Raw genomic sequence first — 17,172 nt, 5'->3', positions numbered from 1 at the left:
ACTCTCTCTTATATCAAACTCTTATCTCTCAGCGCCTGCTGATACACGTCCCATTGAATATTGAATTAAATCCTCCCCCACAGATTGAATGTGCCCCCACTGGTGCTTTGTAATTAAGGCGGCAAACACACTCGACCTGTCTCCTGCTGTCCCCACAACCTCTCCCACAGCCTCATTTTTCCAAAGTGGAGTAATTAGTAGCTTGATCTCTGTGGCCACTGACATTTGACTCTGATAGGATTACACCACCAACAGGCATTCAATCAGAAGGAAGCATGCTGTAGCTTCTGTGAAGCAAAGAGGAAGATGCAGGGGTCTTTTTTTTTAGCAGGCCTTTTGCATTTGTCATAGTGGGAAAGGAACAGGTAATATCATTAAGGATGGCTCTGTTCTGTTTAAGTGTCTCAGTAAGCCATGACGTGGGTCAGTGAGCCAGCATACACAATACCAGGACTCTGAAACTGAAGCAACTAAAGTGAAAGTTGCAAGAGGAATGGTATTGTCGAGTTAAATCAGTTTATTGATAGAAGACATTTAAAAACAGCAAAGTATTTTAGAGTGACTTTTTAAATAAATGTATATAATTAAAATGCATTTAAATAAATAATTCAAGAAAATAGAGCATAATGTAAAACAATTTGTAATTTTAACATACGTTTAAGGGACACTATCTTGTTCAGGGGGCAAAGAGACTAATTCCTGTATATCCACATATCTCTGGCTCATTTAGATTAGATTTGCTGTGCTCTGACAACCGTCACCATGTTCATTTTGCACTGCATTAGGCTGCACAGATGTTTATGTGCACTTGACGGCAGCCAAAGCTGACCAGTGTTGCTGACACAATGTTCAATTTAGTTACACAACTCGAAGTGACAAACAATTGTAACCTAATGATATTAATATGGTGGAATGAATCCCGTATTTGTACCAAAACACAGCATGCCCTTCCTGCTGCTAACACTCTTAACTAACTGACTAGAGTAGCCACATTAACCTGTAACTTCAGTTCATACTGTTTTTACTGTTTCAGTAACTTGATATTGAGTTTTAGCAGCAGGTTGATTAAATTGTCAGGCCATAGACAATGCAAATTAAATATGCTGCTGAGATTTCATGTAGTTTTGTATTGATTTTGTAAGATTACATGTAGCAGTACTTGAATTTTCAATGTTGTGTTATCTTTAATATCCTGACGTGTGATAATGATATTGTTTCTGCTAAATTTTGTTTCTTTGTGTGTCCAAATTCATTTGTAATTTTGAGCACAAATTAATTCCAGAGCACAATTAATTAATTTCTGTGCAAAAATGTGTTAGTTAGTTTTTTGCTCCATGATACCAGCTGGGTTCTGTATATCTGCAACATATTTCACTATCTTTTCCAAATACATCCTACTTTAACCGTTTTGAATTATTTATTAATCTCCCTTACATAAGTAAGGTCAAATGCTACAATTTACAAGTTGTTAATATTTAAATGCAGAGCTGTTTGGGCAGTAGGGAAAAGAACAAATAAAGAAAACAGTACATGTACTTAAAGACTCAAATCAAAACATGCCACACACACACACAGCATGCATACAACCAGGTACAACGTCATGCTCCCAGGCATGCACAACATAATTATGCTGGTATCATGATGTTTAAAAATAATATTTACAGCTTAATACACACTGAACTATACAAAAACCATGTATTCCCTCGTTAACAAATCCACCTGTTCCATCAAAAGCACTTTTGGGCAGATTACAATATTTAATGTTTCTGTGTGCAGATGGCTTCATTTCACATTAGTTCCGCTCCTCCAATACAACATTAGTTGTTTTCAATACCTGTGTGTATTCCCCAGTACAGTCATGTGTTTCGGTATATTGGTCAGATCTTGGTTGACTCGCATATCGTCGATGATTGACGGTCAGATCCAGTTGTCAAAGAGGTTTGAAACAAACACACTGAGTCACATTGTTGAGGTAACAATGACATAAAATGCAATAATGCAGGTGTTGAATAGACTTATACGCATCATCAGAGTAAAAAATAAATATGAGCCAGGCCTTAAATTCACACCTTTTTATTCTTCTAATTACCAGAAATTTAACAATGAGTGGTGGATCGGACGGCCGGTGAAGGAGGATGGTGTGGTGGGCTTCATTCCTAGTCCAGTCAATCTGGAAACCATTCTCATCAAAAGAGAAGTCCAGGCGAGGAAAGCTGCCAAGGCCTTAGCCAAGTATGTACAGCATTTCCACTTTCCACAAGTTCCAATACAAGTTTCATTGGTAATCCTACAGCCTAATAATAATCTTTATTGGTCCAGCACACATACAAACACAAATATCACTACAAAGTCACATACAGAGGATTATATGACAAAAACATCCACATCCATTTGTCAACTACATGTTGACTAAAACAGTGCTTTCATTGGGAAAAGGTCACACCAGGAATTGTTTTTTTAGATAGAAGGAAAGCAAGCGTGGCTGGATCAAACTGCAAACCGCTGCACTGTGGCAAGAATGAGCTGAGGGCCCCGACTGACCCTCCTTTCTCACACTCTCTATGCATTAGTGAGCAAAAATGAACAAAACAAATACAATGTACACACTTAGGGGTGAGTTGAGGTCAAGTCAGATGTATCTGTATAGCCAAAAATAACCAATAACAATCTGTACAACATACAACACCCTCTATCCGTAAACCCTTATCATTTCAGTGGGACATATTCCTGAGCAAATTTGTAATTAATCAAATACCACAAACCAGCTGTCACACAGTGATACTGCGGCTTTTTGGGGCTAATATATTTTTTTAAGATTTTAAACATTTTCCATAGCTTTCAGACAGCCATTGGTTTGGATTTATTTCAACATGCTATAAAATCCACTTTCAAAGAAACAAAAAAACTTGTTTGAGAATTTGTTCAGTCAGCAGGTTGCTTTTACCCTAATCAGCCTGGCAGGCAGGACGATCCACTACAGACTGAAAGATTTGGACTTTACCTAGTTAGGCTGAAAGAAACTCACGTAGAGGATCTTGGAAATTTGGCTTCGGTGGCAACTGTGTGTGCTGAATCACTTCAAGGGATTTACCCTCTAAGCTTTATATAGCTGTGTCTTATAAAAGTAGATATACAGTCTGTAAGCACACATTCTTTTATTTCATACATACAGTACATAGTGCTCTTTTTTCACCATGAGTGAAACATTAAGATTTTGACTGTAAAGAAGGAGACTGTTTCTGTCTCTGTCTTTAGTGAAAAGATCTGACCTGATTCAGGACTTTTCTCTCATTCCAGCAAAGCAGCGTCTCAAGTAGCTCAAGATATGAACTCAAAGAAATATACTCCTCCATCACAAGGTCAGTGTGTGTGGTCAATTAAAAAAAAAATAATAATAAAAGATTTTATTGTTTTATTTTTGGTGATTGGTGAGTTAACGTTCGATAACTTTTTTTTTTATCCTTCTGCATGAACAGCCAATCAGCAGGTGAAAAAGAAACCGGTAAGTGACCCAATGTTTGTTGTTCTGCTGATGTCTCTTTTAACCCATTATTTTACATCAGTATCTGGAAACCTTTAGTAGATCTTTTCTTGTATTATAAAGAGCTTTATAGAACATTAGGGCGAGAACAAACACTCACATTTCATCCCTGTTCACTTTGTTTTTGCATCTGCTGTTATGTTATCTTAGTCTTTTGTATATTTGCACTCTTTTGTTTGTTCTGCAACTTATGAATAGCAATTTCCCTCGGGATGAATAAAGTTTTATCTTATCTTATGTTTGCCCTGCATGTTGCTTCAGCAGCAACTTATACACTGAATTAAACTTGCGTAACTTCTTTGTGGCTATAGGGGGAGCAGGTGTCTATGTATGATGTAGTGCCTACAATGCGTCCTGTGGTTCTAATGGGACCATCACTAAAGGGTTTAGAGGTAAGTCTGCCTCACACACTTTTTTAATGTTAGCTCTTAATAAGTTGCCTTTGACTTGTGAAGGTCCTAAGATGCTGTAAAGCTGAGACACCTAATCTAGTATTTCAAATACATATTGATGTTTTGTATTGAACTTGAATAGAGGGGAATTTTATTTAAAATCCATGTTTCTTTTGTAATTTTAGGTTACAGATATGATGCAAAAAGCACTATTTGACTATTTAAAACATCGATTTGAAGGCAGGTAAGTTCTGATTTAATTATTTAGTGCCACACCTTTTCATGAGGAAATAAAACATAATGCAAATCACAACTGTGTAACAATCCCTGCTTCTCTGTGTCCTCTCCAGAATTACTATTACACGGGTAACAGCAGACATCTCTCTGGCTAAACGGTCCATCCTCAACAACCCTGGCAAAAAAGCCTTAATGGACCGGTCGAACACCCGCTCCAATTTAGGTACACAGCTTTATCATTGCAACATGGAGCCAATAGTCGTGGCAAATTTTCTTTGGCACCACCTTTATCTGTTTTGGGAGCAGGACGGTTGGGGTTTAACTCATCAGTACAATTCACAGAGTATCAGTAACAGAAAAGTACACTAAATTGACTTCTAAAATAACTTCTTTTAATTGTCTAAGCTTTCTGGCACTCGTGTTGTCCCTGGTGGCAAACCTCACCCATTTGCAACCCTAATTAGGTTAAAACGAGCAACCAATACTAACTTACCTAAGTCTAAAATGAATGTGTCATACTTTCCCTTTTTCTTTATCTCATTGAAACACTGCGGTTTGGGTTCACAATATGTTTTGTATATACTGTATATTGCATAGATGATTCTTTACTTAACGGAATGATAATGCCAGAGATCACTGTATGCACCACAATGAAGATAATAATAGCAATAGTTCTACATTTTGGTAGATACACTTATTTGCTTTCTTGCCGAGAGTTAGATGAGCTAGCTGTACCCCCCCGTTTCCATTCTTTATGCTAAGATAATTATATTTCTTCATAATCAGCGTACAGATATGAGTGTGGCATCGACCTTTTATCTTATTCTGGCAAGAAAGGAAATATTAGTTAGAAATATTCCTTTAAGCATAAGTTGGAAAACAGGTTGACATCTGAGACGTAAGAAGGTGGTTGGATTGTGTCAGTAAAGATTGTATGGTAATAATTTTACTTGATATTTCCTGGGCATTCACTGTCTTTGCCCCAGTGACATTGTGCAGTAGGATAGGTTAAATCCCCACTTTGGTTACGAAAATAAAGAATGGGTATCAGACAGAAGGGGGATAAGATTTACTTGGTTTTCTCTACTCTTCTCTTTTCTCATTGCTCTCTCATCCCAGATGCTGCCGGTATGTATGACTGAAAGCACTGGTAGTCCATGTCTGTTTGAATGTCCACCTTCCTTTCATTACCTCATCAGCACCAACAGCCACTGTCCTGACACTGTTACTGTGTAAACATACACTAATGTTTTCTCTGCTGTCTATTTGTTTTAGTAAGCTAACTAACTGAGATGTTAGATGTTATTCAACCCTTCTTAAAGGGCTGAAACGTGCCATGCTTTCCTGTTCTCCCTCTAGTGGACAGTCTTTGAATTACTTCTCCCATACATCCTTTATTTTATAACCATAGTCTCACAAGTAGGCAGTGTTTTGTCATAGGTCACATTAGCAGTTTTTAATCTGTTGAAGGGTTTTGTAAGCTGCCATGTGAGTTCTTGTGATTTGTTCCAAAATATCTACTACAGTAAATCTTTTTTTGTCCACTGCTGTTTCAACAATAAACCTTAAATCTCAAAATATAACTTGATAATTTAATTCTTACCTTACCTCTGGTTTGGTAGGTCTAACCTTCAAAGTAAAAGATGTCAGATTGCATCGTCATTTCTTCATCTTGATTAAATACAATAGAGAAGAACAAAAAAAAAAATCTTCACTTACCAGCTCTTGCAATGCAAATACATGTAAAATAATTTAAAATTACACACAATAAATTATTGTAAAGTTGTGCAATAACAATCCAAAGCTATGGGTCAGTGACAGGAACATATCTACTGTAAGTTAATAAGTTATATGTTAACAAGGAAATGAAATATGCACAATTGATGGATTTTCCTAGATCTTAGTTGTCAGAATCATGCTTTTCTTCTTTGCTTTTTCAGCCCAGATCCAAGGGGAGGTGGAGCGTATCTTTGAGCTCGCCCGCAGCATGCAGCTGGTGATTCTAGATGCAGACACAATCAACCACCCGCTCCAGGTGTCCAAGACCTCCCTGGCACCCATCCTTGTCTATGTCAAGATCTCCTCACCAAAGGTAAGCTATACTAGAGACCTGCACCTTCTTTGGCCTGACTGTTCCTAAGTTCTCTCAATATTTTGTACTGCATGTGTATACTAAGCAAACATGATCCTGTAAAATGCAGACAGCCACCTTAACCTTTTTTCTTTTTTTCTCTGTTCTTTTTTCTCCTCATCTCTTCACTGTAGGTGTTGACGAGACTGATCAAGACTAGAGGGAAGTCACAGACCAAGCATCTTAATGTTCAGATGGTGGCCGCAGACAAGCTCGCCCAATGCCCGACGGTGAGTGCCATCTAGTGGCCAGTGTGTGAAATTGCTGCAGTGGTAGTTACTCTTCAGAAATACTACATTTTATCTTGAATAGATGAATGAATAAATGGATTTTTATCATGTTATAGGCTAATGTTAGTTATTTCATTTGCTGCACAGAATTATACATTTGGCTGTGTCTCTGTTGTTGAAGTTGTTATACAGGTAACAACTGACCAGGAATTGAAAGAAATCAGTACTGAGTTTGGTGCAAACTGGAAATACGTGAGGTCATGTTTTCAGTAGTCTTTAGCATTGCCAGAACTATCTCCATGATGCTGTGGAGTAAGGTCTGGCTACACCACACATACATTCTGGGATAGGAGAAAAAAATGTTCTGGGTTATTTGGATTTCAATTTGGATCACAATCATCTCGCTAAGCTCCAGACAGTGACTCTGAAAAATAGTCTGGGGAAGGAACTTGTTTTGAAGGAACATTTGCACACTGCAAAAGAAAACGCAAAACAATATTAAATGAACAATGTCAACTGTTCACACAATACATTTAAATTAGCTGGATAAATAAGATAAAAACGTAATTTGCTCTTGCCAGTGTATAGCCGTGTGCGCTTCATCAACAGCAACCCCACAAATCAGTTCTGAAACGTCCCAGTTAGATAGCAAATGCCGTAAACATATTCTTTGTTCATCTTAACAATCATTCCCCGAAAGAATGTGCGTCATTGCACAATCCAAATTTTCTTCAAAACTTGCCATTTTCAGCGTGTAGCTTGCTAGCTCGAAGTTTGTTGTTTTCCGAAGCGAAGGGATTTTGAGAACGGCAACACACAGAGAGCAGAAGTGGAGGGACATCCTGTGAGCCGAACGGATGTCAGGCAATTATCCTGGAAATGTACTTCTGTTGATCCAGACTATGTCCCCAGTATTTTTTTCTTGGAATTTGGGGGCTTAAATAGCTTGATGGGAATTTATATTCTACAATTTTAAAACAATGGTTGTTTTTTCAGAACAACTGTTTTTTTTTTATTTAATTCATTTAATAAAACACAAATGATTAAACCGCTAACAATAAATAAATATGAAAATTTCAATTGAATTGTTGAGACTTTGTTTTTGGTGCCCATGCAGGACCTCTGCATTTTTTAAATCCTGGCTAAGGTCTTGCTTTTATGCATACTAAAGGATATCAAAATTAGTGTTGTAGACTACATAGTCAAATTCAGCAAATTTTTCTGTTGCCAAATTCAAAGTCTTCACTGAAGACTTAGCTATTCACATTTCCTACTGTTGGTCTTTTACTTACTTATTCGTGTCCTTATTCTCATTTTCCTGTAGGAAATGTTTGACGTCATCTTAGATGAGAACCAGCTAACTGATGCCTGTGAGCACATTGCTGATTATCTGGAGTCTTACTGGAGAGCCACTCATCCACCAGAGATGGAGCCTCCCAACGCAATGGTGGCCCAGCTGGCCGAGAATACACTGCCCACCAGTCCTTCAGCAATACCGGTACATGTAACACAGACACATACTGTATGTGGGAAACAGCTACGTTAACAATAAAGTTATAGGATGTAATATCATTTGCAAAGATTTCATACATCTCATCTCATCTCATCTCATCCCACTCATCCCACCTGCACATGCAGTCTGCTGAATGTGGAAAAACTGTTTGCACAGTAAATTATGAGCTCAGCAGGAATGCTATTTTTCTAGACAGAGGAACTCCACCGTGTGTTGCATCTTTAATTGTTTCCATGCATTCATCTAACATTTTCATTTCATTTCTCCTCATCCATACTCCACTGGAAAGTTGAAGAAATGAGATAGGTCTACTCTGGTGAGTGAAATAATTCTGTGTATTGTCTAAAAAAATTAGATTAACAAAGATTAACATGGGTTTTCTGTTTAGGGTTAGGATTAGGCAGGTGCAGGCAATTTATTGCTTTAATATGATATATATGTCTATATATATATATATATGTATTTCTTTTTTAAATTAAGAAATAAAGCAACTTGCTGAAAACCAGTAGAATGACTAGGTAAATAAACATGCTGCCCTCAACCATGCCATATGAAATCTGTGTCAGCTATAGCAATGCCGTGCAATGATGGCCCAAGGTCCCATGATAAAACTGAGCATTATCATCCAAAAATATTCAAATTGCCTCTGGTAATTGCCAGTTTAGGCACTTGACAGCCAGCTGCCTCTCTAACAGCAGCTGTATTTGTACATATGGACTTGCAAATACAAGTGTGTAGGTGAAGACATTGTGTATAGGATTGGATCCAGTATTTTTGTGTGTGTTAGAGCAAGCTGCCTAAATATGAGTGTCCTTCATGTGGATGTATGTAACATCACGTTGCATTTTCTTTTCCCAGGATGGGCAGAAAAACAAGAAGTCAGCTGCCCCCAAGAGGAAGGGTTCCAGAGAGAACCATTTAGACCAGGAGCAACCTTTAGCCCCAGCACAGGAGCAGAGGGCTGAGGAGGGCCAAAAAGAGGAGGAAGAGCAGCTACTGAGGACTGAATCAAAGAGACCCCAGCACACCCACCACCATCACCACCGCCGGATGGAGCATCACAGCCACAGCCAGCACAACCAAACATCCGGTGGCATGGAGGTACGGTCGAGCAGGGATTATAGCCAGAGGCTTCCCCGCAGGCGCCAGCCTGAGGAGAGGGAGGAGGAGGTGGAGGATGTGGTGGAGGAGGATGAGGAGGAGACGCGCTATAACCACCGAGGCCATAACCACCACCATCATAACAGCAACCACCACCATCACCACCACCACCAACAACAACAACAACAGCATCACCGTGGAAACAGCCAGTCACACGTTAAGGAAGACTATGAGCAAGAGCACAATGAACGCAACCGTCAGCACAGACATCACCAGCATATTCCACCACGGACACACCAAACAGGTCGCTACCCTGCACACAATCATCACAACTACCATGGCAGAGACAGGGACAGGGACAGGGACAGGGACAGAGACAGAGACAGAGATAGAGATAGACACAAGGAGAGAGAAAGAGACAGAGATAGGGACAGAGAGAGAGATCGAGGTAGAGATAGAAACAGAGATGCACGACAATTGCACAGGGATTCCTATATACACTAGTGACTGTTGTGTCTTCTGTGGGTTGGTGCATGGTTTTATGCTGCTCAAGTTATAATGCACTAATGGACAGGACAGAGTGTGTCATCTTTGTAGAAATGTTACTCCTCATATTGTTTGACTTTTTTGTACGCTCTGCCACTCACACACACACACTATCCTTCTTTGTTTCTCTGTTTTTTCGTATTAGTTCTTATTTTCCTTATTACATTAGACAAGATTATTGTAACGGTGTGCTCATGCAGCATGTGTTTTTGATTTTGCATTGGTCACGCAAAATGTACAGAAGCCAAGAACAGTCGAGGTTGCAGTAATTTCATTTTATCAATTAAATTACTTTTCTTGTTATCTCTGGTTTATTTTATTGTGATAACCTTAAAATTAGACGGTGTTAGATAAGATAAGATCAACTTTATTGTTCCACAATGTGGAAAATGTAGCTTGGGCCAACCATACATACATAGATGTTATTGAACAAACAACACAGCAAGGTTCCTAAAACATAATAATTGATCAATTAAATTACTTTTATTGTTATCTCTGGTTTGATTTATTGTGATAACCTTATAATTACACGGAGTTGCTGGTTTATTAGGGACACTTAGCTAAAAAATGCAGTATAATACAACAATTACAAAATTCTACCTTCATGAAGGTTATAATGTTTAAACTGTTTAAGAGTGGTGTTGATTCAACCTCATGATCATTTTTGAGGATGTAGTTTGTGAAGCTGTTGAATTGTATTGCATTATACTGACTCTGATTCTCTTACGTTGCCTACCCTCATTGATATAAATGGGGTGACCACAATTCAGTTCAACAGCATCACAAATTACATCCTCCAGAATGATCACACCTCTGAAACAGTTTCAATAAAACTGAACATTATAACCTTCGTGAAGGTAGGAGGTATTGCAGGAATGTTGTGTTATACAAACAGAGATGGGAAGTAACGAAGTACAAATACTTCGTTACTGTACTTAAGTAGATTTTTCGGATATTTCTACTTTACTTTACTATTTTTTTTTGTGGCGACTTTTTACTTTTACTCCTTACATTTTAACACGAATATCGGTACTTTCTACTCCTTACATTTTAAAAATTGTCTCGTTACTTTAGTTTTGTACAAGAGGTCGTAATGTCGGAGAATAGCGCGGACACGCGCCTGACACCGCGAGCGGGCGCGTGCGCCACACAGAAAAAAGTGAGAAAAAAGAAAGAGAGACTGCTGTCCGGAGGATAATCAGTTGAGATGGTGTGTGTGCGTCCTTGAGAACTGTAAGTCGTTAATTTGTGTCGTTTTAGCCTGTTGTGTATTGGTTGTCTGCACAGTTAGTAGGTAGCGTTTGTGTGGTTACCTGTTAGCTGGTTATGTTTAACACAAAAGTGTTCTGTCCGTGTTTTCGCGGGGGCGAAGTTTGAAACCAGCATCAGCTTTAAATACGGTCCTAATCTAGTCCTCACTAGCAAGTTTCAAATAATTTCACTGGAGTTACCGTTATTATTTTTCACGTGATCAATACCGAATTCAATCTAATTGGATGGGAATGTACTGGCGGTAACGTTAGCACTAGTAGTATGGACGGCGACATGATTGAAAATGAAGAAAACAGAGATCCCAGAGATTAGGCAGACAAGCAGCAAGACATTCCCAATCATCCCTGGCCTTATCTGAGAGAGATGTTTGAGATAGGCTAGGAGGCGTCAAGTATGACTCCTGGCCAATGTGCTGTGTAACTCTAAAAGTATGGGGAACTTCTTAATTAATCTATGTTTAGTAATTCATATTGTATCCTTTATTTTTCTTTCTATATTTGAGCACACACACATACATGTAGATTCTTTTAAATGTTAAGGGGACGATTAAAAAAGAGAAACTGGATCTGTGAATTCTCACAGAATCACAATTGAATTCATATCTTGCTACTCAATCAGAATCTTAATAAGCTGGAGTCCCAGTCTCTGTCACAATAATCATATATGTGATGTTTGGCAGACATCCATTTAAAATGTAGACAATGGCATATAAAGAGCCTGTTTTTATGTCCACTGAAGTTTCTCATCTTGCACTCTAGTAACGTGTGTGGTCCAGGTAGCTTTGCATAAAAAGTGGTTGTCATTGCAAGGCTACTTTTACTTTTATACTTTAAGTACATTTCAAAGCCTGTACTTTGTTACTTTTACTTAAGTAAAGAAGTTAAATCAGTACTTCTACTTTTACCAGAGTATTTTTTAACACAAGTATCTGTACTTCTACTTAAGTACGGGAAGTGAGTACTTTTGCCATCTCTGTATACAAATGTATAGTATGAGAAAAACAAACGGTTCTTTTATCAAGATATCTCCAGAAAACAATTTTAATTTTCTCAAGATAGCAAAATAGTTATCCTTGATTCATTCGTTAGTAGCTAGTTTTTAATACTTCTGAGCAAAAATGGCAAATATCTGGTTTCAGCCTCTCTGTTTAAAAAAAAATAAGATATCTTTGGGTTTTGGACTTTTGGTCGCACAAAACAAGCTATTTGAAGATGTTACTTTAGCCTCTGAGAAATTGTGATGGGCATTTTTTCACTTCCTTTGACATTTTATACGCTAAATAGTTCATTGATTAATCAAGAAAGTAATTAGCAGATTCATTGATAATGAAAATGATCATTAGTCATAGCTCAAATCAGGTTATCATGGACAACATCTCAGTTATCCTGACATAATACAATAAAAAAACTTGTGATTGTGAGATAATGGGATATTATAAAATAATTGATAAACGGCTGTTCTCGGCTTCCGTAAAAGGAATGCATCTCATGATTTTTGTTTCTACAAAGTTACACAAAGGGATGTTTTGTCTGCTCAGATGGTCAAAAAAAACTGTAGAACAACAGACTTGTGTGTTTCAGTGTCACATCTGACTCTGCCCCCATGTGTTACAATCGGTGTATCTTCAAAAGCCAACAATTTATTTTAAACATTGGTAAGGAAAGTCAAACTATTTTTCTATGTGATTAAAGGGAAGTCATACTTTGCTTCCTACTTTTCTAAATGGTGTTCAAGCATATTTATTGACTTGCATTTGCTCTGTCTGGAAGCATGAAATATCTTTTGGTGACATTGACCTGTGCTATATGCTGGATACTCTATGCATCTTCTTGTGATAAAATATATTGCTTGAATACAATCTCTATGCATTTGTACATACTTCATAATTGCCTTGTTAGGTAAATGTAAGGAGAACCAGAGAGCCTATTGCACTGTTTGGTAGAACTTGACCTACTGTATATGATTGCTTTGACTTGATGAGATTGAGTTGACTCTGTTCTTTTCAAAATGATTTGTTTTGGTTATTTTTGTTTTGTACAGCATTCAGAAGTTAATTTTGAAAATTATTAAAATGTAAAACAAGCAATGTGTTAATTGACGTTTAATGTAAAGATGTCAGCACCTCCATCACTTATTACTCTCCAGATTTGTCCTTGACATGAAAGTTGCATGATAGGCTACTTGTGGCAGCTGATAAAAGTCTGCCTAAATTTAATAATTATATATATATATATATATATATATATTATATACAGTACAGGCCAAAAGTTTGGACACACCTTCTCATTCAATGCGTTTACTTTTTATTTTCATGACTATTTACATTGTAGATTCTCACTGAAGGCATCAAAACTATGAATGAACACATATGGAATGATGTACTTAACAAAAAAGTGTGAAATAACTGAAAACATGTCTTATATTTTAGATTCTTCAAGGTAGCCACCCTTTGCTTTTTTTGATAGCACTGCAAACCCTTTGTGTTCTCTCAATGAGCTTCATGAGGTAGTCACCTGAAATGGTTTTCACTTCACAGGTGTGCCTTGTCAGGGTTAATTAGTGGAATTTTTTCCCTTATTAATAAAAAAAGCAAAGGGTGGCTACTTTGAAGAATCAAAAATATAAGACATGTTTTCAGTTATTTCACACTTTTTTGTTAAGTACATAATTCCATATGTGTTCATTCATAGTTTTGATGCCTTCAGTGAGAATCTACAATGTAAATAGTCATGAAAATAAAGAAACACATTGAATGAGAAGGTGTGTCCAAACTTTTGGCCTGTACTGTACATCAACATTTGTTTTTTGATTATATTTTGTATTATTCATCTGAAGTACGTACAAACTAGTTTTAAGTTATATAAAATAAATGTAATGGAGTTAAAATGGTGAGAGGAAGTTAACAAGGATCTACGTAAGCGGTTGCTGCCATGGATGTAGGCTACCGGTATACGACCGACCCTTCACTGTCTATGGGCCGAGCACAAGGAATTCCATGAAAAGGTCCGAATCCGAAAATAATTATATCTATGGGGTAGTTAGCTCATGAAACAGCGCCCCCATCACGTAACTGTTGGTAAATGTAATCCAGTCGTGTTTGTCGAAAGATGGTAACGAAGTCTACTGAATAGGTAAGGTTGACATTCTTTATGGTATTTTACGTTAGCTAGCTAGAAACAAACAATAAAATGCGGTCACACCACTGAGCAAAATGTGAACTGTCAACAGAACGGAAAGGTCTCTAGAAAAATAGAGTCTGAAGTAAATTGTGAAGACTAACTTCTAAAATCTAACTAAATCAAACATAAAGTTAAACATAAAGTTAACCACTCAAAACAACCGGGACAGTTGTTTGCGTTGGCTAGCTTGTTTTCCAGTGTAACGTTACCGACTTAATGAGCGTAGGCATGTCTATGGCTAATGACGTATCAGCTAGCTAACTAGCTAAACTTAGCTACGTTAACATATTGTTTCTATGTGGTTTTGGCTAACGTTAGCTAGCAGCGCTGGAGAAATGAGATGGGGATTTCTGGCAACAACCGAAATGAACGGCAATATATGGCATGGATACTTCATTTCTATGACAGAAAGGAGAATGGACTTCGTCGTCAAATAATGTGAGTCAGATCACATGACATGTCATCGATGACGTTAAAATGTCTGTTTATATGTCTGTTTGTCATTCAGTGTGTGATTTGAAACAAAAAACTGTACATTTTCAACAATAAATGCAATTGCCACTTTTCACATGCTCTCATGCCATACCGCCATTTTCTCATGCAGTGAAAAGCTAATTTATAGCCTAAAATTATAGAACCCCCCCTCCCACGTAAAGCGTAAAATACTTAAATTTCTGCATTCTGATACATTTTAAGGCACCAATTTATTGTAAAAACGGCTATATTTATGGCAAGGAAATCGCAAAATTCTGGTGGCAGGTAACAATTCAAAATACAAAATATAATGGAATATCATTATATTCAGTATTACAGTAAGGGGGCTTCCACATCTGGGACATGGGCACGATAGACTACACTTGACCCCAAAGTCTGTTTAATCAGTAGGCCTATGAACAGGGCTTTTTGGTCACGTTTTTTCCCCCAAGGAGCATGTTTTGCTCCCAAGTTGAAAAATGTAGGCTACTGCTAATTTGTACAATAATACAATCATGTTATGGATACAAAACGTTATGAAGTGTAATGTTTTCTACATCATATTGATCAAAAAAATTATCAGTAATGTTGAGCCTACAGTCTGACAGTCAATCACAGTTAATGCATACATGTGAACCGCGGATAAATTGCAGAGTTTAACTTCATGATAAAAAGTGACATTACGTGAATGGGGCATAACAGAAAGACCGCCGCTTGTTAAAGGTTTTCATGTTTACCAAAACACCGAATTGGACAACTATTTAATGCGACTACGAGACGTTTTTAACCGGTCATGAAATTGTCAATTTAATACCAATGCAGTCAGACGACCGCGCGGACAGACAGCAATCGGACCTCCGGCGGAGCTCTGCGCCCATTGCTGCGCCGGTGTTCTGTCGATGTAGCATACTTTGTCAGAATAGCATACCGGAAGTTTAGTTTTATAGCGGGGTCTGTCAATTTGGCCTACTTTGTCAAAACAGCATACCAGTGTTTGTGAAGGGTATGCTGTTTTGATAACCCCTGGTTTAATAAAAGAAATACAGTTTATAAAGGGGTATGCTGTTTTGATAGCCCATTTTTTAATAAAAATACAGTTTCTATAGGGGTATGCTGTTTTGATAACCCCTGGTTTAATAAAAAAAAATACAGTTTATAAAAGAGGTATGCTGTTTTGATAGCCCATTGTTTAATGCGATATAACAGCCCGGTCTCATGGAAGTTCGTGTAATTGTGACGTTATTTGAATCTATTGATACGTGTTCACGGAGACGTTTTTGTCGGTTTTTACGTGGACAAGACGAAAATGTAAAGTAATGCATTTCACCAGCGGGCGCCTCGCGGGCGCCTCCCGGCTTATGGAGCGACCTTTTTGGCCGCCTCCCGGCATCCTTACCCCGAGAAAATAACGTTACATTTACAAGTCCTAAAATAACGTTACATTTACATGTAAAAAATAACGTTACATTTACAAGTCCTAAAATAACGTTACATTTACATGTAAAAAATAACGTTACATTTACACGTAAAAAACGAGAAAAACGTCTCCGTGAACACGTATCAATAGATTAATAATACGCGTGGCCATTTACACGAACTGCCGTGAGACCGGGTTGGATTTAATACACCAACACTTACCGCTTGTAATCTTAGGTATGCTGAAATGATGGTTTAAATTTAACGCATGCGCAATCCCACAAATGTCACTGCTGCGCATGCGCATTAACCGAAGGTATCCCATTCTGATGGGTATGGTGTTCCGTTAGAACACCGGTCCCCCAGAGCAGTATGATCACCGGCAGAGTCCGGTACAGCCTGAACTCTGCAAACGGAGATCCCGTTAGCTTTTTTACAGCGGAGCGTTCAGTTCCGTTCAAAACGATGCAGTTTAGCGGTCTTATCAGCGCCAGCCGCATGTGTAAAATATATCAGCTGTGGAGAAGAGGGACGCTGGCTGCTGAAAATCAGACGTTTTGGCGGTGGTGATTTCTCTATGCAGGACAAAACCCTGCCAGCTGTCACCTGAAGGCCTCTGCTCTCCGTGGCTGTGTATTTAATCGTTGGCTGCGTTTTTGTTAATGGATGTTATGGAGGTTATATTATTTGCTGTGCAGCCTGGACTATATTGCTCTTGCGTTTTAACTGTTGTCTATAGAGACACTGTAGCAGGAACGGAGTGTTTGAATAATTTGGAAATTTCTCAATTCTTGCATGTATTGGTGGTTCAGCCACCTGTTGAATGTGTGACCTGTAAATGAGTGAGCTGTGTTTACAGTCTGTTAGTTATTCGAGGATAGTTTCCTCCTTTTGCTTTTTGTCTTTAACCCTCATGCCCTCCTTAAAAAAACTTACTCTCGACACCTTCGAGGCAAAAATGTCCACGCACACAAAAACTGTTATTAAATCATCATTTATCAATATTTTTTTCTGCTTTTTTTTCATAAATTACTTAAACAACTTGTAACCTAATCAAAACTACCAAACATTCAATCATTTTCAGGATTTTAACCCTTTAAATGCCAGTTTATGTATTTGAAGTATTTCATTTTTATTACA

General features: G+C 37.9%; 1 protein-coding gene and 1 long non-coding RNA gene across 6 annotated transcripts in view; both read left to right on the top strand.

The window, feature by feature from the left end:
• The first annotated feature begins 1,940 nt into the window (after positions 1-1,940).
• Positions 1,941-9,994, top strand: LOC120568757 (voltage-dependent L-type calcium channel subunit beta-3-like). Of its 2 annotated transcripts, XM_039816448.1 has the most exons (11): positions 1,941-2,232; positions 3,298-3,359; positions 3,477-3,502; positions 3,853-3,933; positions 4,119-4,177; positions 4,284-4,393; positions 5,290-5,298; positions 6,111-6,262; positions 6,436-6,531; positions 7,856-8,029; positions 8,903-9,994. In XM_039816448.1, the coding sequence occupies exons 1-11, from the start codon at positions 1,997-1,999 to the stop codon at positions 9,647-9,649; spliced, it is 1,752 nt and encodes a 583-aa protein (XP_039672382.1). In that variant the 5' UTR covers positions 1,941-1,996; the 3' UTR covers positions 9,650-9,994. The 2 variants fall into 2 exon arrangements, with proteins under 2 accessions (XP_039672382.1, XP_039672383.1); XM_039816449.1 differs by lacking the exon at positions 5,290-5,298.
• A 3,793-nt stretch (positions 9,995-13,787) lies between these two features.
• LOC120568774 overlaps positions 13,788-17,172 on the top strand; it is a 69,674-nt gene continuing 66,289 nt past the window's right edge. For all 4 annotated transcript variants that reach the window (XR_005640781.1, XR_005640780.1, XR_005640779.1 and 1 more), the window contains exons 1-2: positions 13,788-14,094; positions 14,461-14,580. This is a non-coding gene — a long non-coding RNA (uncharacterized LOC120568774). The remainder of the gene's footprint in view (positions 14,095-14,460; positions 14,581-17,172) is intronic.

The sequence above is a fragment of the Perca fluviatilis genome, chromosome 11 (assembly GCF_010015445.1).
Source record: "Perca fluviatilis chromosome 11, GENO_Pfluv_1.0, whole genome shotgun sequence".
In the NCBI taxonomy this organism is placed as follows: Eukaryota; Metazoa; Chordata; class Actinopteri; order Perciformes; family Percidae; genus Perca; species Perca fluviatilis.
Note: the sequence above shows the minus strand (reverse complement) of the source record. Positions and strands in the feature narration are given on the sequence as shown.

What these genes read in the sequence shown, in the direction of transcription:
- LOC120568757 (XM_039816448.1), top strand. Translation starts at nt 1,997, where the DNA reads ATGCAGGTGTTGAATAGACTTATACGCATCATCAGAGTAAAAAATAAA. An exon ending in GCTGCCAAGGCCTTAGCCAA is followed by an intron (nt 2,233 to 3,297) that starts GTATGTACAGCA and finishes CTCTCATTCCAG; the next exon opens with CAAAGCAGCGTCTCAAGTAG. An exon ending in AGCTCGCCCAATGCCCGACG is followed by an intron (nt 6,532 to 7,855) that starts GTGAGTGCCATC and finishes ATTTTCCTGTAG; the next exon opens with GAAATGTTTGACGTCATCTT.